Source organism: Oryzias latipes, chromosome 5, assembly GCF_053564925.1.
Source record: "Oryzias latipes strain Hd-rR chromosome 5, Olatipes_Hd-rR_3.1".
NCBI classification, from domain to species: domain Eukaryota; kingdom Metazoa; phylum Chordata; class Actinopteri; order Beloniformes; family Adrianichthyidae; genus Oryzias; species Oryzias latipes.
Window position 1 is genome coordinate 3,598,712 of NC_136241.1, and position 24,527 is coordinate 3,623,238.

Below are 24,527 nucleotides of genomic sequence, written 5' to 3' on the forward strand. Positions count from 1 at the left end.
AAAGCGCACCACCTCAGGCCATCTGCTCTGTTTTCAGGTAGCAGGTTTAGAAAGAAAAAGGGTGGTGCTTAGGAGTGTCATTCTTGGGGAAACTGAAACAGGTCTGTTTATTTACAGTAGTTTGTTTTTGAAATTACTGAGTTTTGAGCCTGAATCATGAGGTCCAGATGATTGATTGATTATATGACCCAAGTGATTCAACCTTCCGTGTAACTGTCAATGTCGGAAAGCAAGGGAAGTGCAGACGATCAGTATAATTGACCAGATCCTGACATAACGCTGAATTCATGTTTGACAAACTACAGTGAGTCAGTGTGTTGAACTGACCTTTCAAAGCTGTTGAAATTAAACTGCTGAAAATTCTGTTTAGAAAAGATACATCAGGAACAGTTTTTGTACATTTAATCAGGAAATCACTTGCAATCATTTATCTTTTTTCCAAAAGAAACAATGAAATGCAGATTTAGGCTCATTCTTTGTAGTCAAAGAAGGAAAAACGTACAACTGCGACAAACGTACATATCGTTGAAGTCATTTAATGTTTCATGTATTTGGCATGGCACCAATCCTTTACAATCTTAAACTCCTGACAGAAGTTGGTTCAGTTCGGCGCCTGTTTGTCACTGTTACTGGCTTGTCTTTAACAGTTGGGACTAAGATGAGCAAACCAATAAAGACAAAAACGAAAAATCAATGGCTTCCTAATGTGTGTGTCATACATAAACTTGTTGTTTACCAGGATTGGTTTGTCATCAGTACCAATAGTAATGGAGTAAACTACCAGAAGATATAGTTGAACTGAAAATGGAGCAAATTGCAAACAGGTCAGTGTAGTTTACAGAAGTTAATGATTACAACCAAACTTGGTACGAGAAAAAAAAATCAATCTTGCAGCAACACTACAGATTTAAAAAAATAAATAAAAAGAAAGTTCATCATCATCACATTTAATAAAGATCATTTTTTGGGTTTCCCGCCTTCAGACATTTCATTTCCTTCAACCCTCTGGGTTAGGTTCTCTAATGAGGGGCAGTTGGTGTCCTTGGCATCAGCAGAGATGCACCTGAACCCTGAACTGTTTGTGTTTGACCTGCCAACACCACCCTGGAAACACGGAGGCAGGCTGACGTCCAACACGCTGGCCAGCAGTTTATGGCAGCCCATAACCGAGCTCTGTTCAGAGCAAACAACAGAATCCATCAGCAGAGACATGGACAACTGCTTCAACGTGAGAGAAAAAAAAGCATGCATTTTTAAAGTTACTGTTAATTCTGAGACCGATCAAATAAATGAAAGACATAAGAGAAGGCCCTAAAAACTGACGTGTCAATGTTGAGAGGCCAAAGTCACAGCGATAACTGAAAATGTTAGTCAAACATTAAACTCACCAAATCTGCCGCCAACAGGTCGGACAAAAGCTTCATCACAGAATCTGGAGAGTTGCCGGCTGCCAATGTTTGCACAGCGGCGGTGACACAAGCGCACGCAAGAGTGGAGGGCAAGAAGGCCGAGAACCTGCAGTCTAAGGAAACAAAACCCTTCTTCACAATAAACATCTAGTGAAGGAAAAGGAAAGAGGAGAAGCAGCATTTCCCAAAAACGGAAAATCTGATATCCTCATTGTTTCTAGCAGGAAAAGGGACACTTGATCCTCATTTCAAGGCTTTGTTCAAACTCTTTGGGCAAAGATCTGTCTTGAGTTTTTGGCTGCAATGTGATAAGAGCACTGACGTTGTGGTGGTGACCTGTTGCTGCTGGCATCATCACAGAGATTCGTGTGAAATGAGCCCGATGAATCGCCTAACAGGGGTTTTTTCACAGAAAACAATGGAGGATTACACAAACTAAGCTCTCTGTCTCCAAAATGAACTGCTGACACATCACAGTGACGGCCGCTGTGAGCCAACACCTCATTTGCTTAGAAAGTCATCTAATTTCACTGTTAAATTCAATGATCATCCATAGATACAGACATCATTCAACACTTTTTCCTGCAATAAATGGAGATTTGTCTTCAACTTACCCATGGCTGCCAGGGCAATGTAGGAGTGAACATGTCTGCGCATGTTCTGAATGTTGAGGGGGTGAACAAAGGGGAGAGCTTGAAGAATTGGCTCCAAAAAGTCCGAAGGAACCACGGAGGCCAGACACCACCCTAACCTGGACACCACCATCACCTCCCACTGCTGCAACACACACATTCCTCTTCAGATAATCCAGCCACAGAAGCAGGAATTCAACCCCCACGCTGCAGTATCTGTGAAGGAGCTGAACCTTATTAGGAAGGTCTGTGTGGGAACACAAATAATAATACAGATAAGTGGAATTCCAAAACTCTCACAATAAGATGATCCAGCAGTCAACAAAAACCATTTGGGGCAGTTTATGTTCACACTGCCATTTTGAGAGGGGACCAAACTGCCTGCTAACTGTCCACAGCTGCTTGTTTTAGGGTCTAGACTCCAAATTCATCTGGGTGCTATTAGTCCTGGTGGGAAGTGAACATGTCCAGCTGCGTCTCTACTTGTTTACATATGCAAATATACTGAAACTTCCAAAGGTTGAGGTTAGGATTATGAGGACAGCTCGCTTCCCTTTTTCCAAAAACAATATTGGTCTAACAGGTTACTGCAGACTTTTGCAATAGTTTCAGCCACCAACCACCCTCTAATCAAATATGAAAAGCAACCACAATGAAGAAGCCAAGACGGATCCACATGTTTCACAAGCATGGACCAGACCAGCCCCCTACTGGCGGAAAGGCACAATTACCTTTATCAACATAGCTATCAAATTAGGATGTTTTATGTTTTAGTAAATGCAAAAGAAAAATCTTCCAAGTTTAGAAAAGCATGCTAGTTGATTGAGTTTTATTAATTATGATTGTTATAAACCAATTCAATCCAGATAATTCCAATAAAGCCAAAAAACTCTGATTGGCCTAATTGTTTTGATTCCCTGTATCGTCAAGAAAAAGTGACAGAGAAGAGGAAACATCCCCATTTTAGGAAGAAATCTTCAGCAGAAAAAAAACTCTCCGGTGTCAGGACAACAAATAGACGAAAACAAAAAATGCCAGGACATCTGCAGGACATTTAGGTTAGTACCTGCAACAATGAGAGGAGTAGACTAACAAACAAAAACTAACTGGAACATCTCCTTTAGGATCAGTAAAGTAGTGTTATGGACAGTACAAGGTCAGAAAGGACACTAAAACAAAGTCACAGAACATCTGCCATCGATAAATGTCTACTTCGTGGCACTTCAGGGAGCACTTTGTTTTTTTATTCAAACACTTTTTAACCACAAAATACCTAAACTTCTTCAAAATAAAGATTATTTTTTTTTGGTCAAGCCGGTCTTTTTCGTCCTAAATCCCAAATAAAAACTTTGGACATTTTATGGGGGCAGTTGTCAAATACCAACATTCTGACAACCTGAACATTGGAATCATGATTAGTTGATTGAAATCATGATTAGTTGATCTTTATGACACTGTGGTGGCCTCAGTGGTCCTTTATGGAGTTGTATACTGGGTGGGGGGCAGTACAGACAGAGACATGAGGAGGCTTTACAAGCTGGTTAAGAAGGTCAGGTCTGTCCTGGGCTGGACATTACAGGTGGCGGAGTGCTACCGCAGGTCATTCCTCCCCACAACCATCAGACTGTACAACACCGTGCTGAAGAAACACACTATGGACCAACGGGTGTTTTTCATACAATCATCTATTGACTTATTGTTGCAGTTTTTATTTTCAGTAATTTTTTTGTTCTTACAACGGTTGTTTTTGTGTGTACTTTTACTTATCTATTTACTTTGTCTAATTTTAATTTTACCTTGTCGTGCAGGTTGCAGATGTCATTCTGTTCATTTATAACGTTTGAACTCTTAATCCTGAAAAATACTGGTCACTTTACTAATCACTTTACTTTACTAGTCACTTTACTTTACTAGTCACTTTACTTTACTGGTCACTTTACTTTACTGGTCACTTTACTTCTTTGAATGTCACCTTTGCTGTTTTTGGATGCCGCAGACAAAAAGAATTTCCCTCTTGTGGGATTAATAAAGTCTATCTAATCTACTCTAATCTAATCTAAACAAAATGCAGTTTAATACAGGTCAGATTGGTCATGTAGAAAACACACTAGGTAAGCCATGAGCTCTGTAGGATTTACAATTGGTGGGCCTCAAGCTCCCTGCTCCATTCAAAACTGTACAGCTGGATGGTTCCAATGCCTGTCACCGTTTTCTTATTTGTGCTACTGTTAGCTTGAAGTTGTGAGGTGCTAATAGTAGTACATATAGATGGGGGGGGGGGTTCCTCGCACCAACAGACATTTCTAAGGAACTAATGCTGCAGTGCAGAAGCCTAGAAAACAACACAAGTTTTAAGATTTCAGCTAAAACGGAACAGTCATTGTTAGAAGACCACTGGGAACGCGTTTTAAAACGGATCCAAAGAGGATCGGAGTGGGACTTTAAGAAGTTCATTAGATTTACGTGACGTTTCAGTCAGACAACTCATGCAGTAAAGAAGATTTATATCCATATTTCTTTTGGTTTGGCATAAGACTCCGTTCAGATACATAAAACTTTGGGTATTAAACTACCCCTAACAGACCTCACAGGTGGAAGCCGGGGAGGAGGGTGGGGTGATGATCGCAGAGCTCGCGGAAATGGAGAAGAGGGATTGGACCGCACACCTGGAAATAAGTAGGACGCTGAACAGGTGAGTTAATTAGACGGAACCACCATCAGGGAGGAGTAACCAGGTAAACGCACTGCTCGAGTTGCCTGCCCGAAATACTCTCAAGGTCGTTCATTTTTGGTGCAGTGCCTTAAGTGATTTTATGCCTTTCCCCTTTTTTCAAAGTCTTGTTTGTTGTATTGTTTGCATGCTTCAAATGTGTCTCAGTCTGTGAACTATAGACCAGTGGTCCCAAACCCCCGGGCCGCGGGCCGGTACCGGTCCGTGGGTCATTTGGTACCAGGCCGCACAGAAAAAATAAAAGAACTTACATGACTTCAGTTTTATTTATTTCGAAATCTGAAAGATGTTTGATTTTGAAAAAATGCCAGATTCTCTGTTACATCCGTCTATGTTACCTTTTGATGCAGGCCAATTCGCTCGTCTCGGTCATGTGAGAGGATACCGCTAAAATAAAACCCAGGAACTAGCAAAATGACTAAAAAACAAATGCCTTGGAAAGTTTCTTTGCCAAGTGGAAAAGGCCCAGCCAGAAGACAGAAGAGGAGCCTTTCACTTGCAAAAAAATAAAGCTACATTTAATAGACAGTATCAGAAGTCCTACTTAAAATACGGATTTATCCCAACGGGAGATTCCCTAGAACCATTCAGCATCGTGGTGAGTTGGATTTTCCATGCACTTATTTTGAAAGTATGTTTAAATGTTTCTAATAATAGCGACCAGGGAGTGTTGCGGGCAGAGAGGACGTTGCTTATGTCATAATTCGTGTTTATTGTTATGTTTAGAAAATACCACATGCAAGTCATATTATTTTGTTGTACTGTAGTATCGGTCACGTGCATGTTTGGTCTGCGGTCGGAGTTCCGCAGGCTGCAGGGGTTACTGTCGGAGCTGGCATCACAGGGAATGAAATCAATCCCCTTTGCCTGCTTTGGTCAAAATAGGGTTGAGCACGGGTGTTTGTTTTTGCCTACGGGTCCTTTCATCTGGGAGTTGTGTTGTTTCACCCTTAGTTATTTCTTCCTGTTGTGTTTACTTCTTTTTAGCACCATGAGTGTGGGAAGGCGAGAGGATGAAGACACCTGTGCGATGTTCAATGTTTTAGTGTGTCAAAATAAAAGTGCAGGGTACATCTTATCACGTGTCTCTGCCTTTATTAGAGCGTTGCTGCAGCGTGTGTCCGCCACATATAACAAACTGGTCTGTGAGAATTTTGCCAGACATCAAACCGGTCTGTGGCGCAATGAAGGTTGGGGACCTCTGCTATAGACTATAGTAATAAAGCTGACATATGCTAATCAAAATGTATTTGACATTATTGGAGAAGATGCTGAAGAACTGTTGGAAACATCACTCTGTTGTAGTTTTTGCTGAAGGTCTAAGGTCATGACCTCTGCCGCAGGTGGAGCTTTACCAGGATGTCTGCAGTGGAGATGGAGTTATCAGTGTAGATGGCGAGCTTGCTGGCTGTGAGGGGGACCGTCTCTCTCATTTTGGAGGCCACAAACATGCAGACTGTTCCCAGGAGCTGCAGGCTGGACTTCTCTATGCAGAAACGTTTGAGGTAGGAGTCCAGATAATGTACCGCCAGGGGGAACACCTCCTGCTCACAGAGCTGCTCCTCACACACCTGCCAGACAGCGCGTGCGGGGACGTGAGGAGCAGTGACTTTCTCCTGAACAATTCTCTAAGTTTCCAACCTTAAACATCCACACGGTGAGGATCCTCCTCATGTAGGGCTGGATATCTCTTTGCTCGGAAGCGCAGCGGGAGTCCGGGCTCGCCCCTTCCAGGGCTCGAAGGTTGAGGAGGACTCGGAGGTCTCCGGTGACGGTTGGGTCGGTCCCCGCCCGAATTACCACCACAGTCCGCATTTTTGGAGTATTTTCTGCATCTAAACCCGGAACGAAACCCTCCATCATCGCCGAAAACCCCCCAACTGCGCAACAGCTAGCTTAGTGAGCTAGCAGCATTAGCTAGTCTGGGTCCAAAAATGGCGCAAAAGTACAAAAAAATTTAAAAAAAACGCTTAAACACCTGGATATAAAAAAACTACTTTTTAAAAGTAATTTCTGATGAATAAAAAGGCGAAAAAGAAAAAAGAATACTCTTTAGCTTTAAATTGTAAAATGTTTTGAATTATTTAAATTTCACCCTTTGTGCAATTTTTCGGTGCCCTTCATAAAAATCGCAAGCTTGAATTTTTTTAAATTAAGTTTCCTTGAGCTGGCTATAAATATAGCAAGTAGGGGTGTAATGATTCATTTTAACAAGTTTGATTCATATCCTATTTTGTAGTTGGCAATTCGATTTCGGTTCATTTTGAACTGATTTTATCCAATTTACTGACATAAAATGGATCCAGGACGTCCTTAACCAAAACTTCCATGTAGTTGAAGTTTTCCAGATTTCTTTGAGAGAATCAAGTGTAAATTAAATATGTGTACAAAAAAGTAAACAAGAATGAATGTCAAATCCGTGCACATTTTAGTTTCCTAAAGTTCAGCCCACTGTTGTTTTTCCACATCCAAGTAATCCAAAGGGAACAATATTGGAACTTTCTAGCATACTGGATGGTCACTTGTCTTTGCTAAATTCAAAGTGTTTCCTCTCATTGGACAGGAATGATGGCTTGATGATTTTTGTCATCTGTCATCACACCTGTGGTCTGCTGTGATGGCACTTGGTCGATACGGTAAAGTAAATTAACCTACCATATCTCAATCCAAAATTGATTAATGGTAGGCTGTATATCAACTCGATTAACAACTTGCCTCAACAAGACAGATCGGTTGGATCATAGGAATAGAAATCGATTCATCACTACACCGCTAGTAGCAAGTATACTACACCATGTATGCATAGTTCAGGAAGTATAATAACTGAATATGTGAACATTTTAAGTTGACAATATATAGATAGTGTATAAAAAGTTAACTTTTAGACTAAGGATACTTGTAGACTAGTATTTGCTAAAGGTACTCACAAATTCAGCCTGTGGATCCAGTTATTTCACCAAACTGTAATAACATTTTACATGTTTCTACATGAACTTGGTTTCCAGGAACAGCTTTTTTGGGGTTTTCTTGTTTCATTTGGGATTTTTATGATTCCAGACATGGATTTTGGACTTGCAGGGCTACCTACAGTCACCTTTCAGGCCAAAACTGGTTGTTGGTTTTGCGCTCAGGACCAAAAATCCTCTTATCATGCCTTTGTGAAAAACAGGGTTGAACAAAAATACTTTAAATCAAATCAAGGTTTATTTATATAGCACTTTTAAAACTCAGGTCACTCAAAGTGCTTTGCATAAAAATATAATCAAATTTAAAAAAAAAAAAGGACATTGTATTGATCTAATCAATTCATCAAATTGATGGCTCTCTATTCCTTTCAGGCTATTTCTTGTATTATGGGGAGCAAAAAAAACACACTTTTCTGTTAGTTTTTTTTTTAACATTAATAGGAGTTACATATCTGTTTTGAAACATTTAGCAGGGGGAAAATTATTTTTCATGAAATAACTAACATTTTTCTCCATCTGCTCTTCTCACAGTTCGGGCCACAAGTATTCAAAATTAGTTTTGGTAAAGTTTAAAAAAAAAACAGTTTAATCTCATGAAATTTAATCATATCGTCAGCATGTGAGTCAGAATCAAATTGAGTATTTTGGCAGTGACAGTGCTGGTGAAAGATCTTCCTCAAACAGTTTCAGCAAACTTAGTATTTGGACATTTATTTCGACGTAAATCTTTAATCGGCCTTGAGAACCTGATGGGTTCCCATCAGGTGTTACCATTAAAATCAGAGAAACTGTTGGGACATTTGTTTGGCAGATGGTTGCTAAATTCTGGGCCAGAGCGGTCATCGAATCTCCTCTGGTTTTGTACAATACTACCTGATGAGAGTTGCTGTTTAAAAACATGTTCATTTTACTGCAACATGCAAACAACTAAATTTCATGATCTGTCGTCATGAGGTTAGAATCCTGTTACAGCAACGTGCAATCAATTCAACACTTTGGCTCTATTACCCAAGTAATTTAGGTCCTTGTTAGATCCTTTACATGTTCTATCATTGTGTGTCCGAATTCCTTCTCTACCCAATACATAGTGCACTAAATAATGCATTCGCCATTTTGTAGTGCTGCCCGAATCTACATTTCCAAAATCCAGTGCCCTAGAAATTTCCAAGAGGTCTCTGCAAAATTCCAGTGTGCATCGATGCTCACTAGATCAACGAATATAGACCACAATGCATTGCGTCGGAACAATTTTTGCCAAAAAAATGTATTAAATTGTATGTTTTTTAATAAACAATCAACGTTTTCGTTATCTTCTGAAGACAGTGGACTCATAAATGATCATCGCAAAACACTAATTTTAAGAAGATTTTAACTTTGTGAAATCGATGATTTCATATTCGCTATTTAAAAATAAAAAAGTAGTCAGCATGGTGTCGAATTACTTTAAAATTCAGGGCACTACATAGTGCCGCACTATATAATTTTTTAGTAGTTGGGGGTTAGGGTGGGAATTCAGACACAGCCTTAGTATTAATGTAGATTCGTTTCCAGCTAATCAGCAGTTTTCTCCTCAATTAGTGTCCCTGAATGATGTAAGATGTAAAGAAATAAATCAACTTTTACAAATTAGGTTTTTATTTTTATTCCAAATAGTTTCCTTAAAGAAACAAAAATTTTACCAAACTCTTAAACTGATGTAAGGACAGTTATGGGCACAAACCGGTTCATATTGTTCCTGGCGTTCTCTAGGGAGGCACAGAGTTTTGAAACCCTCTCCGTGTTACAACAAGAAGTTTGATTTACTGGAAGATCTATAATCATAAAGAAATGTGAGAAGAATGATCAACTTTCCTAGCATGAATCAGTGCATTTCTACAGTAACAGGAAGCCCAATTTCAATGTCCCTGGACTCTGAGTTTTGTAACTCCCTACGAATTTCTGCAGAAATGGGAGGGTGTGTTTGAAGCTTGAGTAGCTCCAGCAGAGCCGTTTTCTGTTCAGAGGCCAGGTCAGCCTTGTAGCGCTGTGCCAGGGTGAGCAGACTCTGATGCCACAGCACAGGAAGAACACGTTTTTCACTACGGAAAGACAGGAAGTGGGCCACCAAGGCATCCAGGACACGGAAAGGCAGGGCGTACTTCTTGTCGAGCAGCAGACGCAGGAAAATGCTGTTGGCGCCGTTATACTCCATCTCTGCCAACTTCAGCATTGCAGCGCTGAAAGGCAAAATCAAACCTCTTATGTAATGTTGGGCTTGCCACAGTAGAAAGTATTACAAAGCTGGTTTTATCAAACAATAACATCTGGACATCAGGGTGCAGAGGCCTCACCTGGAATGCAGCACAGGGATCGAACACTTTGTGAGAATGCTGCCAATGATGATGGCTTCTCTGAGAGTGCATGTCCCAGATTCACACAGAGGAATCAGTATACCTGTTTAACAATAAAAAATAAACCAGGTGAAGACCATAGGGAGTAAATGCTCCACAGGGTAAATTTCCATAAAAATAAAAAATAAACGGGTTCTATATGAATTATTGAATTCGTCTAACATGTTACATTTTGGACAACTGTTAGCTTGTGGGCAGCTTTATAGACATTTGCATGATAGGTTTTATTGTTCATTTCATTCAGACTCTTGTAAAATGCTTAAATGCAGTTTTGTTTAGGACAAACGTTCAGCTTGTATGCAGACGATGCAGTCTTTTACATACATTAGGGCCGGCCAGCTCATTCCTGGTCCTGGAGATCTACCACCCTGCCTGTTTTCCAGCTCTTCCTGCAATCCTTCCTGCTGATCACCTGGATGGAACAGGTGTGTTCATTCAATCATTATGTGGAGATATCTGACTGAGCTAATCAGGACCCAGGAGAGCTTGGAGATCTGGGAAACAGTCAGGGTGGTAGATCCCGAGGACCAGGAACGAGCTGGCCTACATTATGGAAACACTTTAAACGGTTTCTAAAACGGTGACAAATCTTTCTGCTTACCCATCTAAAAACAGCTTGAATGTTGTTTACTAAAGCTAACAACTTGAAAGGTGTTCTTAATATATATACATCACGCAATGTAGAGAAGATTGAAAGTTTTAGGTGTTCACTTAGACCAGGGGGGTCAAACTCATTTACATTGAGGGCCACATCAGCATAGTGGTTGTCCTCAAAGGGCCAGATATAACTTATACATGTAACTTAATGTAAAGAAAAATAAATGTAACTACTCCTTAATGTTAGATTACTCATTTGTTTATTTATTATAACTTTTTAAAGTGACAATTACAGTTGCATAGAAACATATGTTTTCTTCTTACTTTAGCATAAATCCTTTTACATTTGATTCTGTCAGGTTAGGTTATATGGACAGTGTTTAAGTCCTAATGTATAGTTGCCCAATCTGATATTTCAAGTCCGATTCCCCCTAGATATGAATAAATACACACCAATTTTTATTTTAAGAAATTAAAAACCTTTATGCTCTCGCAGGCCACATAGAATTTTGCCCCGCGGGCCTTGAGTTTGACACGTGTGACTTAGACCAAACATTTCGTCAATTACACAAGTAGCATTAATGATGTGGCTAAAAGCCTCCAAAAAGAACCATTTCTAATTCTAAATAATAAACATTTAGCCCATGTGCTATCTTGTGGGGTCCAGATGACCCCCACCCTTACATTGACGTGTTCTCCCTACCATGACAAAGGTGGATAAAGGTGAAAGATTTCATGTAATCCATGGACACCAGTGAAGATCACAAATCATTGAAGAAAAAAGGTTCAGAGCACTGCCTCCAAGAGACAAACTACGTGCCTCCAAGGCACGTTAATGTTGGGAGTGGGGTCATCTGGACCCCACCAGACAGCACAAAGGATAAAAAAAAAAAACTTTTTAGCATAAAATATTATTAGTTTTGTTACCCTTATCAGGTATGAATGTATGATAAAAAAAAATTGCTCCACAACCCTAAAAAATTGTTCAACATAGTCTACAGCAGAAAACTAATAAGTGGAAGCAAATGGATAGAATACCAGTTTAATCTCCATAAGATCCTCTCCCTTTTTGCACCAAGACATTAGAAAAAAGACGTCCAGATACGTCACAAATACGGGCCTTCAATAGTCGCTTATTAAACTTATCTGTGTTTCGTTTGCACTCATTTAATTTCATTTTTCTCTATTGTAAATGTAACTTTATAATGTTTTAGTAGTTTGCCCCCCCACACACGCACCTGTCCAGGTAATGTGTGACTCTGAGGTCAGAGATAGTTTAGCTCAGTAGGAAGTATCTGCTACTGCTAATAAATATAAATACAGTTCTGTTTTATATTATGATTAAAGCTTTAATTATCATTACTCATCTTGAGAGGATAATACTTGTATCAATGGTTATGGAAGCTTAGGTATTAAAGACAAAAGATGATGTTGCTGCACTGGAGAGAAGCACTGCCACCTAGTGGTGACACTTGGAGGGGATGTTATGTTTTAAAGTAGGTCATAGTTTGGTTTGGAACAATGGTCTTCTTAAACTGAAACCCTTTTTAAACATGAACAGCAACAGCATTAAGGGATAGAATATCTTTATATAATAAAGTTGTAGGTATTGAAACTATTTGACTCAGTTTAGTACATATGAATTATTATCCTCCCAGAACCAACAAAGTCATCTGGCCTGCAGACATTTAGTAATCTTTGATCATATTTTTTTTTTTACAATCAAGTATACATACTACAGTCATTTAATCTGTGACACATTCCAATGAAAATAGATTCCATGATTTGCAAAAAGCTGCTAAATCCTTGCATTTATTTCCAAATTTGTTTTTGCTTTGACATGTTTTCTTGGTGCTAGTTTTGTTGATGATGAGGTGTGCTCCTGACCATTTGGCCAGGTTGCCCTTGCAAAAGAGATCTTAATCTCAGTGGGTTATCAGGTTAAATCAATTAAAAGGGAATTAAATCACTGACTTCTTTCATCAATGGCTAAAGCCGCAGGGATTGGAAAACCTGACTGTTCCTCTCAACTCTGCAGATTACTGACTTCTCTTTAAAGAAAAGAAGAGCAAAGATCTTTTTATACTCCAACTCAGGTGAGTCAAAAAGACACTAAAAAAACTGCCAATATAGAACTTTGACAGCTGCTTAACGGTATGTTTTTTAAAATCTTGGGTCTCTGAAGTGATATCAGCTTGTATTTTTTAATATTCCATTTGTCACCAAACTCAAAGATCAAAATTGTTTGCAGACATTAAAAAACCAACGTTCTCCCTCCACATCTGAAGCAGCGGTACCTTTAAACCATGCTCCCGGTTTGAAGAGGGCCTTCTTCAGAGCGCTGTAGAGATGGAAGTTCAGCCGCTTGTACTCTGCAATGTCATCCCTGACCCGCGGCAGCAGCACCAGGTTGTAAAATCGCTGAGCCATTCGTTCCTTGAGATTTGAAGAGAAAATTCTGCGACAGAAACATTTAAAATGCTGTTTATGAATGTTGAACATCTGACGGGTCCATCTGCGGTCCTTGTTTATAAAATCACCTGGTTGCTTGGTACATGGCAGCTGCACTCCAGCTCTCAGGCTCAGTCAAATACAGGACCTGCTCCCAGTTTGCCAGCGCAGGAATGATCTTAAAAGCCTTTGGCAGTTTACCGCTGCGATATTTGGACAGAACCTGAACCAAGAAACAAACAAAGAAATCAGAACTCCTCAAACAATGCAGAAAATAAGATATTGAATATTTATGTGTTCAAGTTTTTCAACGAGATCCCCCCTTGATCAGTTTAAATGACTAAAATGTATGGACATATATGAAACGTCATCAAAAAATACATTTAAGGGGGATCACCTATACTCTAAATCAGTGTTTTTCAACCAGTGTCCGCGGCACACTAGTGTGCCGTGGGAGATGGTCAAGTGTGCCGTGGGAAATTGCCCTCATTAATCATTCACTGATCTAAAAACATTTCCCATCTCCAGGATTTCAGCTCTGTGTTCATCCAAACAGGCCCTGATAAAACACTGAGGAGTTAGGAATATGAACGATCTTAAAATTACTATTTCTTTGTGTTTATTTAATTCTATTAAAGACATTTTGATAAGAATGACGTTACCGCGATTTACCTGCAGCTATGACAGTTTGTGGAAAAGTCCCGTCCCTTTAACTGTCTCCACCAATCATTCTTGAAGGCTTAATCACATGTCATCAGTCTGACCAATCAGAAGTGCTTAAAGTCTTCACTTCCTTGTTCTTAATTCTGCTGATAAAGTCGCTCAGTTCTAACAAAAATACCAGCTAGAGCTCGTCTTTAGCGGTGTAGCTTTCCACAGAGTCCGGTGTCAGACCGTGAAACAAGTGGACAATACAATGAAGCTCAGAGACGCGAGTCTTTCTGCAAGTTTTCGGCACTTTTCACACCACACCTCCCATGATGCATTGGCTTAAAGGGCCAGTGTCCCAGCGCACAATGAGTTGTCCTTGCGAAATTTTTGGGTTGTACAAAAACAATCGATATAATTTAAAAAAGCGCTGTTTTAGGTGAGACCGATGTGACGAAAGAAAAAAATTCATTGGCGGATTTTTAAAGAATTTTCTTGGTGCACAAAAAAGGCGTTTAGCTCCAAAAAACAAGCAAGAATTCAGTCCAGACTGTTACTTCTACTGTAACCCTTGTGCTATCCTAGGCACTCTAACGTAGGGAGTTGGGTCATCTAGACCAGTGTTTTTCAACCAGTGTGCCGCGGCACACTAGTGTGCCGTGGGAGATGGTCAAGTGTGCCGTGGGAAATCACCCTCATTAACTGATATAAAAACATTTCCCATCTCCGGGATTTCAGCTCTCTGTTCATCAAAATAGGCCCTGATAAAACACTGAGTAGTTAGGAATATAAAAGATCGTAAAATACTTTTTCTTTGCGTTTATTTTATTTTATTAAAGACATTTTGATAAGAATGATGGTACCGCGATTCAGCTGCAGCTCCGGCTGTATTTAGGAAAAGTCCCGCCCCTTTACCTGTCTCCACCAATCATTCTTGAAGGCTTAATCACATGTCATCAGTCTGACCAATCAGAAGTGGTTAAAGTCTTCACTTCCTTGTCCCGATTTAGCTCGTAAAATCGCTCAGTTCTAACAAAAATACCAGCTAAATCTCGTCTTTATCGGTGCAGCTTTCCACAGAATCCGGTATCAGACCGTGGAACAAGTGAACAAAACAATGAAGCTCAGAGACGCGATCTCCGCCGGCCGTTTTTTGCACTACATCTCCCATGATGCATTGGGTTGTGAGAGTGAAAGCGCACAAGGAGATCTGTTGTTAAACGTCTTGAAACCAACGAACACACATCAAACTGTTTTTAAATCTTCTAACTTAACTTTTATTGCAACTTTTAGAAAAAAAACAGCTGCAGTTTCCAGCTTTTTCTGCAACAATTATCTCAAAAATGCATGCGAGATTGTGGAGGGGCTGTAGATCAATACATACTGAGTTTCTCCGTTTTTTTTTTTTAATTTTTGGATCCTGGTGTGCCGCGGGATTTTTTTTAAGGTTAAAGTGTGCCGTGGCTCAGAAAAGGTTGAAAAACACTGATATAGACCCACTAGACAGTGCTCTGAACCTTTTTTCTTCAATGATTTGTGATCTTCACTGGTGTCCATGGATTACATGAAATCTTTCCACCTTTATCCACCTTTGTCATGGTAGGGAGAACACGTCAATGGAAGGGGGGGGGGTCATCTAAGATAGCACAAGGGTTAAGTAGTTCTTCTATTCTCCACTCGTCACCTGTATTAAATGCCACCTGGTTTTTTTTTTGTTTTTTCTATTGGTTATCAGTATTAAAAACCACCTGTCAGTATGGAGTTAATTCAGTCTCAATAATCAGAAATTGCACACAACCTGTAACACAAATACACACGCTCTGATTCACAACTGTACTTTTACGCAAACGTGCAATATTAATTTGGAAATCCACACGTTGTGTTTGACAAATGCACACCCTGTGTTTCACAAACACACACGTTGTGTTTCACACATGCACAAAAAGTTTTCTCACAAATGTACATGCTGTGTTTCACAAAAACACAATTTTCAGAAATGCACAATAGATCCTTCACAAACATCATTTTAGGTACACTTGTGATATGAATTCACAGATCATGAAAATGTTAGAATGTGATTCACAAACCCGCTCTCATTTGTGAATCTCCCCACATTTGTGAGAGATTATTCTACGGTGAATATTGAGACTCCCTTCATGCAGCAGGTCAACTAATGTCACCGATGAATCTGTCAATCAAACTCATCAGCAAAGCAGGCGTGCTGGCTTTCAGCCAATCCAATGGCCCCATTGACTTTCTCCAGCTTTTACACTGATGTCGGAACTGAAGGTGCACGGCACACAAGCATGGCGGAAAAGTTTTAAAGTCCGAAGGTGCAAAGTCCTCTAGTTAGTAACAAAATCAAATCATCCATTATCATTATAGTCAGTCTAGTAACTCTGTTCTAACTTTAGAGGTAACGCAACAGGACAGTTGGAGGCTGACTCCACTCTCAGCCCTGATTTGAAGAATGAAAAAAAAAACAAAGGTGTGTGTGGGGGTATTGACCTGTGGGGTTTACTTTGAGGTAATGTAGTCACGCTGCATCTTTAATATGGAGAGTGGTACAAAGTGATGCCAGTTTCTCCACAGAACTTTTTTTGGAAGCTGAGAATTTTTCTCCTCCACCTTCTCATGATCCAGACTGAAGAGTCCAAGGTGTCTGAGTGCTAAAAGGTCGCTAGTATCATAGCTAATAAGGATAAAGTATTAGCAAACTATGCTGAGTGAAACATTCATTGAAATCTCATCACCAGGGGACAGTTCTCTGGATTCAATTCCAACTGCATTCAACAACTGTTGCCTTGCTTCCAAATCCACTGGAAATGTTGAATGTTTGCGTAAAAATACAGTTGTGAATCAGAGCGTGTGTATTTGTGATACAGGTTGTGTGCAATTTCTGATTATTGAGACTGAAATAACTCCATATGTCTGCACCCTTAAAGAGTTAAACTGCAACCTCTCCAATATGAACAAAGAGCTGTCAAAGGACACCAGGGACAACATGAACAGAGCGATGTATGGTGAGATCAGTGAGAGCATTGAGGATGAAACACATCTGTACCATCCACCAAGAACACATCGTCCAGGAAAACAAAGGACCGGCTCTGATGAAAACACTTTGTGGTTCTGGAGTGTTCTAGTCTGTCTCTGGACTTCAAACCAATACAGAATCTTGGATGGAGTTGCTGTGTCCGGATTCCCTCACTACTCCGTAACCCCTGAAATACTGAACTATCATGTGTTCTTAATTTAATGCAATTCAGACACGTACTCACTACATTTCACATCATCAATTTTCCAAAATAATAACCTAAAAATGTTGAGCAGTTGAGCAGAAGACTATTTATTTATCCGGTACTAGGTTAGTACTGGATCAAAGATCGACCAGAGACCTTTGCTTTTTGGCTCAGCTCTCTCTCCGATCTTCCCTCACTCGTGAACACCTGGGGCAGGAGTACTCTACCCACCCAGAGATGGCAAACTACCTTTCTCCGGTCAAGAATCATGACCTCAGATTGCTTACCCTCATCCCAGTCGCTTCACACTCGGCTCCAAACCGCCCCAATGCACGCCAGAGGTCCCGGCTGGATGAAGCCAACAGGACAAAATCATCTTCAAAGAGCAGAGAGGAAACGCTGTGGTCCCCAAACCAGACCCCCTCCGGCCTCTGGCTGCGCCTAGAAATTCTATCCATAAAAACTATGAACAGAACCGGTGATAAAGGGCAGCCCTGCTGGGGTCCAACATGCACCAACAGGTCTGACTTACTGCCGGCTGTGCAAACCAAGCTCTTGCTCTTGCCATACAGAGTACAGACCGCCCTCGGTAAGGCTCCCCGGACCCCATACTCCCAGAGCACCCTCCACAGGATACCATGAGGGACAAATCCACGAAACCTACTGCAGATTTTGACACCCCTTTCCTTATGGGGGGGTACAGGGGGGGCTTTTAGCTGCGCTAACGAAAAGAAACAACTCATTTGGGATAGAAAATAAAACACCTAATAGACAGAGTGAAAATGCCAAAAGGAGAGAGCAAAGACTGATTAGAAATCTGAGTCACTTTAAACATTTGTTTTTGATCTGCCATTATCTCTCTTTGCATTCAACATAACATTTGGTTTAAATAGAAACTGTAGTTTTTCTTTGTAAAATAATGGAATAATTTGTCCGGTAAAAATGTGCCCAACCGGTAGATTTTTCCATCTATCTGCCAACTTGGCTAGTAAAAAATTAAATGTGACCACTGGAGTTGTGACTTCAAACTTGAAGCAGCAAAATCTGTCTGAAGGTTGTAACTGCCAAAAGTGGGAGTATGACAAATTTGTTTCAACGCCTGAAACAGACACTCTGTAGAGAGCGAGAAGCGTTTCTCTTTATGAGATGCTCAAGCCAACAGTAGCTCACAAAACATCTGCTGCGTTGATCTACAAATGTTTTTACAGCTCCCATTTAGTAGAACTTTGAGTTGGAGCGTATTTCCAAAGGAGATGTTAAAATCAAGGTTTTGGAAAAATATTCTGTCATTTGTCATTTTTGTTAAAGAAAGTTAAAGGGGGGAGAAGAAATAGATTAGAATCAAAATCGAATTTGGTGTGAAAAAATCTGAGATTTTATTTTTTTGGCTCAGTTCTACAGCATCCCTTACCACCGGATTTGGGGGTTGCCGCCACAACAGGCACCTTGCGACCACAGCGTCAAAGAGCAGCAGACACACTGTGCCACATTGCAGCCAGTAACATATAAAGAAGCGGATTGCTGTGCTTTTTACCAGGCGGCCTCAGATACGAACGAGTGAAGCACTGCAGTTGCGCCGCGGCTAATGCACGAAGCATTAGCCAAAATGCTATTGACAAAGAGGGTCAAAGTTCTGCAGAACCTCCACGCAATAGATTCGAGTTCAGCAACCTGATGGATCCGAGTCATGTGTACAACGTCGAGGCAATGAGCGGTGAAATCCGTGTTTACCGCGTGTGAGAAAATGGCGCTGCAGAGCAGACTGTCATGGAAACAAAGCATCTTCGCTACATTAAAGCAACTTTCCTTCATCCTGTCACGCTGCCTCATCATCACACTTTGCTGTTTCTGGAAAGAAATGTTGTTTTGTTTTGTTTTTTCCCCTTTTTTTTGAAGCACAATTCAGGCTCCTGAACCGTTTAAAAGTTCTAGAGAAGCTATGTTAAGTTATATTGAAAATAAGCAGCACTTTATTTCCCTAATCATACTTTTAGAACATTATTGGTTAAGGCACATTCATTCCATTTTTTTCTTATACTGAAAACTATTTTGATGTGGAAATCAGAAAATGTTGTTCATATTTAATATGAGCCTCAGACTGGAGAAGGTACCAGTCCTCTGGAGGACTTCCTGCCTGGTTCCGGCTCCAAAAGTACCTCGTCCTACGGAACCGAACCACTTCAGACCTGTTGCCTTAACCTCCCACCTGATGAAGACTATGGAGAGGATCATCCTCAGCCATCTCTGCACTCAGGTGAGCTCAGCACTGGACCCGCTGCAGTTTGCATATCGACCAGGCATTGGGGTGGATGACGCCATCATCTACCTGCAGCACCTAACCCTCTCACCTGGAGTCCCCTGGGAGCCCTGTGAGAGTCATGTTTTTTTGATTTCTCCAGTGCTTTCAACACCATCCAGCCATCACTGCTGAGGAGGAAGCTGGAGGTTGCAGGTGTGGACCAACATCTGGTTGCTTGGACCATCAACTACCTCACAAACAGACCACAGTTTGTGAGGCTGTGTGTCTGATGTGGTGGTCTGCAGCACGGGGGCACCTCAAGGGACTGTGCTCTCCCCACACCTGTTCACCCTGTACACATCGGACTTCACCTACAACTCCCACCACTGTCACCTGCAGAAGTTCTCAGAGGACAGTGCCATTGTGGGCTGTGTTTGTTAAGCTAAGCTAACATCCATCATGGATAACCCCTCCCACCCCCTGCACCAAACTGTAGAAGCGCTGACCAGCTCCTTCAGCATCAGACTGTTGCACCCTCAGTGTAAGAAGGAGCGCTACCGCAGGTCATTCCTCCCCACAGCCATCAGACTGTACAACACCGTGTTATAGTAGCTGTGTTTACATGGGCAAAAGTAATTGGAAAGAACACCTGAATCGGAAGGAAAATGTGTCATGTAAACACACCGTTCAGAATACTCTGCCCTGATCAGACTCGTTTGGATCAAAATGTCTTTCCGATCGAGATAGGTGGGTTATGCCGATTGTTGATCCAATCGTGTTACATGTAAACAGTTCATTCCGATCGTGTCACTACTGCTCTGGTTTAACGTCACGCATAGACGGTGTATCGCTCCAGAGAAAGCTTTGGAGCGCAAACAGGACCAACCGGCTGCTCTGCGGAGGACCGGTGAGAACCGCCGCTCTGCTCTCGCCCTGCTGGCTCTTCACCTCTCCCCTCTCTTACACCCCTCACGAGGGGGCTGCGAGGGGGAGCGCTTCGTGCCCCGTGACGTCTGGACCCTGCGTGGTCCGGGCTCGGGTGCCGGTGGACGGAGCGAACTGTGTCTCTGAGCAGAGCAGCCGGATTCATAACTTTGTGTTTGAGGGGAGTGTTTGTGTTCATCAAAAAAGGCTAATGTTGTTAGCGCGTGTGTTAGCCTCTCCAGGGTTCTTCCACAAAAAAAAGCACTGACCACACGGATTAAAATTAAAATGATGAGCGAACAGGCGCTTCATAATATTCATAACATTGATAAAAGCACGTTTAGAAGATCGTCTTGTATATTACCGAGCTGCTGCATGAATGTATGTGGCAGCTCGGTTTGTTTACTGTGGGACCCATTTCCTCTTTCGGTATTTTCAACACTACTGCTCATGCTCAAATGATTTATTCCAACCGAAAGTGTGACCCATGTGAACGTTTGTTCTAATCGGAAAAAGGTTTTCTGATCCCATGTACACGGTTGGATTTTAATCCGATCCAGATATTTTGCGCATGTAACCGCGGCTTATGTCTTCAATAATATAAGAAAGCTCACCTTTCCCACACCTCTATAAACCTCTGTAATTCTGGGGTCCAGCTGAGGCATGGGGCGCCCTGACACCTCCGACATCACCGTCCCCACTTCGGTCTGCTTCTCAGTGATTTTCTCCATGATTATGTCTGCCAGGGTCCTCCTACGAGAAAGAGAAACATGTTAGTAGGGACAGAAGAAACTGGCCTGGTGGTTTCTGTTTGTTGTTGTTGGTTAGTCAGAACTGCCATGTTTCTTGCCTCATTGGTGGGTTTTTATTCATGAACATCTCAATGGCCTTTTCGTCTTCTGGGTCTACAATAATTTCAGCATCACATTCGGTTTCTGCCGCCCCAGAAACTGCTTCTCCCAGTGCGGGCCACTCTTCATCCGAGTCTGCATCCCCAGATTCAGGACCTACAGTTACAGGAGTGTTTAGAACTCACATAATGAAAAGATGCAGATCTAGATGTATGGAATCACCCAACTAACTACAGAAACGAGTAAATGAAAACATTATTACTTCTATTTTTAAGTATTTATTTACTGAAAGTATTTTAATTTGGAGTGTTTACTAAAACCATCATTAGTGAACAGTTAACTTTATTTTTAAGTCATAGCATTAGTGCATCCCTTAGCAAAAAGTAGTCTATTTAAGTAAACTACAAGTATACTGTCTATACTAAAAGTAAAGCAGTAAACTAGAATTTTCTTTTTATATACATTTAAAATTTTCCAATAAAAGTCTGAAAAAGTATTCAGTTACTATATGTCCTACACTACACGTACATGGTCTATACTTGTACACTACTACACACTTATTACTCAAGTATCCTTAAGTAAACTTCAAGTGTACTTGTCTTTGTTAAGGGTAGATGGGTCTGAATTGTGATGAATCTGTGATGCAACTTTACTAAAGTTGGTCATCGTTTTCTTCGGTAAGAAAAACTAGAACAAGAGAGAACCTTTAGAAACCTTAATCAACGGCTTCTGTTTGATCATTTTCTAAACTGAAGCGGATGTCCTGGTTCTGATCCAACATTACCAAGAACAGTGACCGGTGTCGCCTTCTTCTTCTCCGGTACCAGCCCATATTCGGTCTGAAGCTCCTCTTGCTGAATTCGGGCTTGCTGTAGGATTTTCCGCGACAGCCGCTCGTCTACGTAGGTGTCGTCGCTTTCTGGCCGCTGGTCTCTGCTCTTAACCCGGTTGCGGGCTCGGACCGTGTCCGTCTGCAGGATCTGGTCAGCCAGCGCCACGGATCCAGAGCTCTTTTCTCCTCCACCTTTAGATTTCTTCACTTTCGGCATCGCTACAGCTCCAAAAAAATTTACAAGCTAAAGCCTGTCTATGCCTTTTTAGTGTGTAAACACCCAGCTGTTTAGCACGTGCGGACAAACGGCATGCGCGACAGAGGCAGCGGAAATACATTACGTCACATCCGGTTTCATTAAAAATGTTTCGAAACATTATATATGAAAGAACCTATGTTTATTAACTGAGTTAATCAGTTTAACTCAATTCGTCTATGTTCACTTGTATTTTTATTTTATTTTTTCCTTTACCGGAAGTCAATTTGTTTAACCGGAAGTAGTTGCGAAGGAGGCAAAACAAAAATGGGAGTAACTTGGTAAGGAATATTTTGGCTCATTAAAGTGTAATTATTATTTCAACATAGTTTGGTTTCGCTATGTTTATAGGACCTGTCTATTTCAAATGTTTGTTCTTTTGGGGAAAGCGTGCTCCTCCCCTTCATGGATGCGTTGGGTTGTCGCTGCTCAGTCGGGTGTTTTGTCTTTCAGTGTTTGTCAGGTGCCCATAGCGGAGGGCAAGAGTGTGCAGCAGACCGTGGACGTCCTGCAAAAAAAGCTGGAGCAGCTCGGTTCTGTGAAACAAGGCAGCTTCTGCGTGGATTGTGAGACATACCACGCCACGGGAAACGTTGTCGGTAAGCTCGCTACTTTTTCAAGCATCACGCGGGAAACATATTAGTAGTTATTTATTCATGTGGTAATTAGTTGTGGTTGCTTAGACCTTTAAAAAGCAATTAAAAAAAGGTGATTGGCATATGAGCTCCGTTTGTGCCCTTGCATTTAATTGGTAGCATTTTTAACAAGAACATTCAGGGCTTTTGCTAATTCTTCCTTCAGACACATCTGCAGTAAATATGGGACACAATTAAGCATACATAGCCACTTTATCTTATGTGTGTTTGTCAAATTATCTTGAGAATATTTTACAAATTAGATAAGGGTCCTATTAGTTCTACTGGAGTGTGACGACAGATCACCCCTTCAGCTGCACTTTAATGGCTCTGGCCTTTTATGGTAGAAACCATCTCAAAGCCTTACTATAAAACCAAATATTGTTTAAGGTTTTAGACTTTAAAAACCTTTTTTACATCAATAACAGATGTGCCTTTATTTGAATCATGGATGTGGAGTTTATGTATTATTGAGTTGAATGCATCATCCAGTGTTTCCCGTCTGTCACAGGTCAGCCCTCCAAGCTCTTATACGTGATGCATAACTCTGAAACCCCTCTGAGCTGCATGGCCCTATTCGAAGGAGGACCCTACTTAGTAGCTGATGCTAACTTTGACGTCCTCATGTCCAAGTTAAAAAGTCATTTCCAGAACGCCAAGGGACACAAGGTGGAGAGTCGAGGCTCCCGCTACCGATACTGTGACTTTTTGATAAAGGTGGGCACTGTGACGATGAGCTCCAGCGCCAGAGGCATTTCAGTGGAGGTATGGAAATGCAGTTTGTCCCTTTCAGCGGGACGGGTGGACATGATGTGCCCTGTGTGTTTTACTGCAGGTGGAGTACTGCCCCTGTGTGGTTCCTGGGGACTGCTGGAACCTCATGAAGGAGTTCATGCAGTCTTTTCTTGGCACCAGCGTTCCCGAACTTCCATCTGTGTTTGCTGCTAAACCCGAAGGGCTTTTTGCAGCAGCGGACTGTGTTGACACCATGACGCAGTACTTGGAGTTGTTCAACAAACTTCGTAAACTGCAGATCCCAGGGAGTAATGTACGTTAGGTCAGGAAAGCAAACTGGCCTTTTTGTATTTTATTTTCTTTTGGGGGGGGGGGGGGGGGGGGGGTTGTATCAAATGCTTGATTATGTTTTTCTGAAACTTTTGAAAACCAACTTCTGGAACATTTATTTTAGGAACTTAGTTGAATGTCTTTGCAATAAAGAAATCAGGTGGAGGTAAGAAACCAGAGCCTTTTTTTAATGTAGCTGATGCATTTTTTAGTTCAGAAAATGTTAGGTGAACTAGAAGGAGCCGCATTTCCAGAAGAAAATTCAGGGTTGAATGCTATATTGTTGAATGAAAATGAACCTTTAAAGGGTAAGAATTGGCACAAAAAAGGAAAGAAATGATCAAAGTTGAACAACAATAAAGTGAAAACAGCACAATAACAAATAGATACGTGTGTGAAAAATGCCAGAGGGATCAAACCAGCGAGCTTCTGCACCAAGGATTCCCCATGGATTTCTATGGAGGCAAAAATCCTGGAATATCTGGAAAAGTTCAAGGATTTGAAGGACTATAAAGCACAAGCCAGTCTCATACTTGATAAATGTCAATGATGCATGATAACTGACCACATTTATTGTTTTAAAACCAAAAAGCTACTATTCCCTTTGCAACACTCCCAACACCAAACAAAGTCATGCAGATGAGCCTCAGTTTAGCGCAGTG

The 24,527-nt window shown here is 41.2% G+C and overlaps 3 protein-coding genes and 1 long non-coding RNA gene across 6 annotated transcripts; 2 read left to right on the plus strand and 2 right to left on the minus strand.

Annotated features, from left to right (window-relative positions):
* Nucleotides 1-520: 520 nt before the first annotated feature.
* Nucleotides 521-7,281, minus strand: ccnd3 (cyclin D3). Of its 2 annotated transcripts, XM_011474619.4 has the most exons (5): nucleotides 6,414-7,247; nucleotides 6,128-6,343; nucleotides 2,024-2,186; nucleotides 1,389-1,522; nucleotides 521-1,173 (listed from the first exon to the last, which is right to left on the minus strand). In XM_011474619.4, the coding sequence occupies exons 1-5, from the start codon at nucleotides 6,633-6,635 to the stop codon at nucleotides 958-960; spliced, it is 951 nt and encodes a 316-aa protein (XP_011472921.2). In that variant the 5' UTR covers nucleotides 6,636-7,247; the 3' UTR covers nucleotides 521-957. The 2 variants fall into 2 exon arrangements, with proteins under 2 accessions (XP_011472921.2, XP_078802977.1); XM_078946851.1 differs by lacking the exons at nucleotides 521-1,173; nucleotides 1,389-1,522 and adding an exon at nucleotides 1,538-1,800 and having other exon boundaries at nucleotides 6,414-7,281.
* LOC144992099 (uncharacterized) lies at nucleotides 6,140-13,114 on the plus strand. Its single transcript, XR_013655898.1, has 4 exons — nucleotides 6,140-6,277; nucleotides 7,336-7,408; nucleotides 12,764-12,821; nucleotides 12,977-13,114. It is a non-coding gene; the product is annotated as an uncharacterized LOC144992099 (long non-coding RNA).
* On the minus strand, nucleotides 9,356-22,260 carry bysl (bystin-like). The gene is made up of 7 exons (XM_004068458.5): nucleotides 21,862-22,260; nucleotides 21,077-21,233; nucleotides 20,841-20,979; nucleotides 13,266-13,399; nucleotides 13,023-13,183; nucleotides 10,069-10,171; nucleotides 9,356-9,954 (listed from the first exon to the last, which is right to left on the minus strand). The coding sequence occupies exons 1-7, from the start codon at nucleotides 22,124-22,126 to the stop codon at nucleotides 9,600-9,602; spliced, it is 1,314 nt and encodes a 437-aa protein (XP_004068506.1). The 5' UTR covers nucleotides 22,127-22,260; the 3' UTR covers nucleotides 9,356-9,599.
* med20 (mediator complex subunit 20) lies at nucleotides 15,534-24,039 on the plus strand. Of its 2 annotated transcripts, XM_078946852.1 has the most exons (5): nucleotides 15,534-19,317; nucleotides 19,463-19,515; nucleotides 22,619-22,764; nucleotides 23,312-23,565; nucleotides 23,636-24,039. In XM_078946852.1, exons 1-5 carry the CDS (start codon nucleotides 19,132-19,134, stop codon nucleotides 23,855-23,857), a joined length of 861 nt encoding a protein of 286 aa, XP_078802978.1. In that variant the 5' UTR covers nucleotides 15,534-19,131; the 3' UTR covers nucleotides 23,858-24,039. The 2 variants fall into 2 exon arrangements, with proteins under 2 accessions (XP_078802978.1, XP_004068507.1); XM_004068459.4 differs by lacking the exons at nucleotides 15,534-19,317; nucleotides 19,463-19,515 and adding an exon at nucleotides 22,289-22,446.
* The last annotated feature ends 488 nt before the right edge of the window (nucleotides 24,040-24,527 follow it).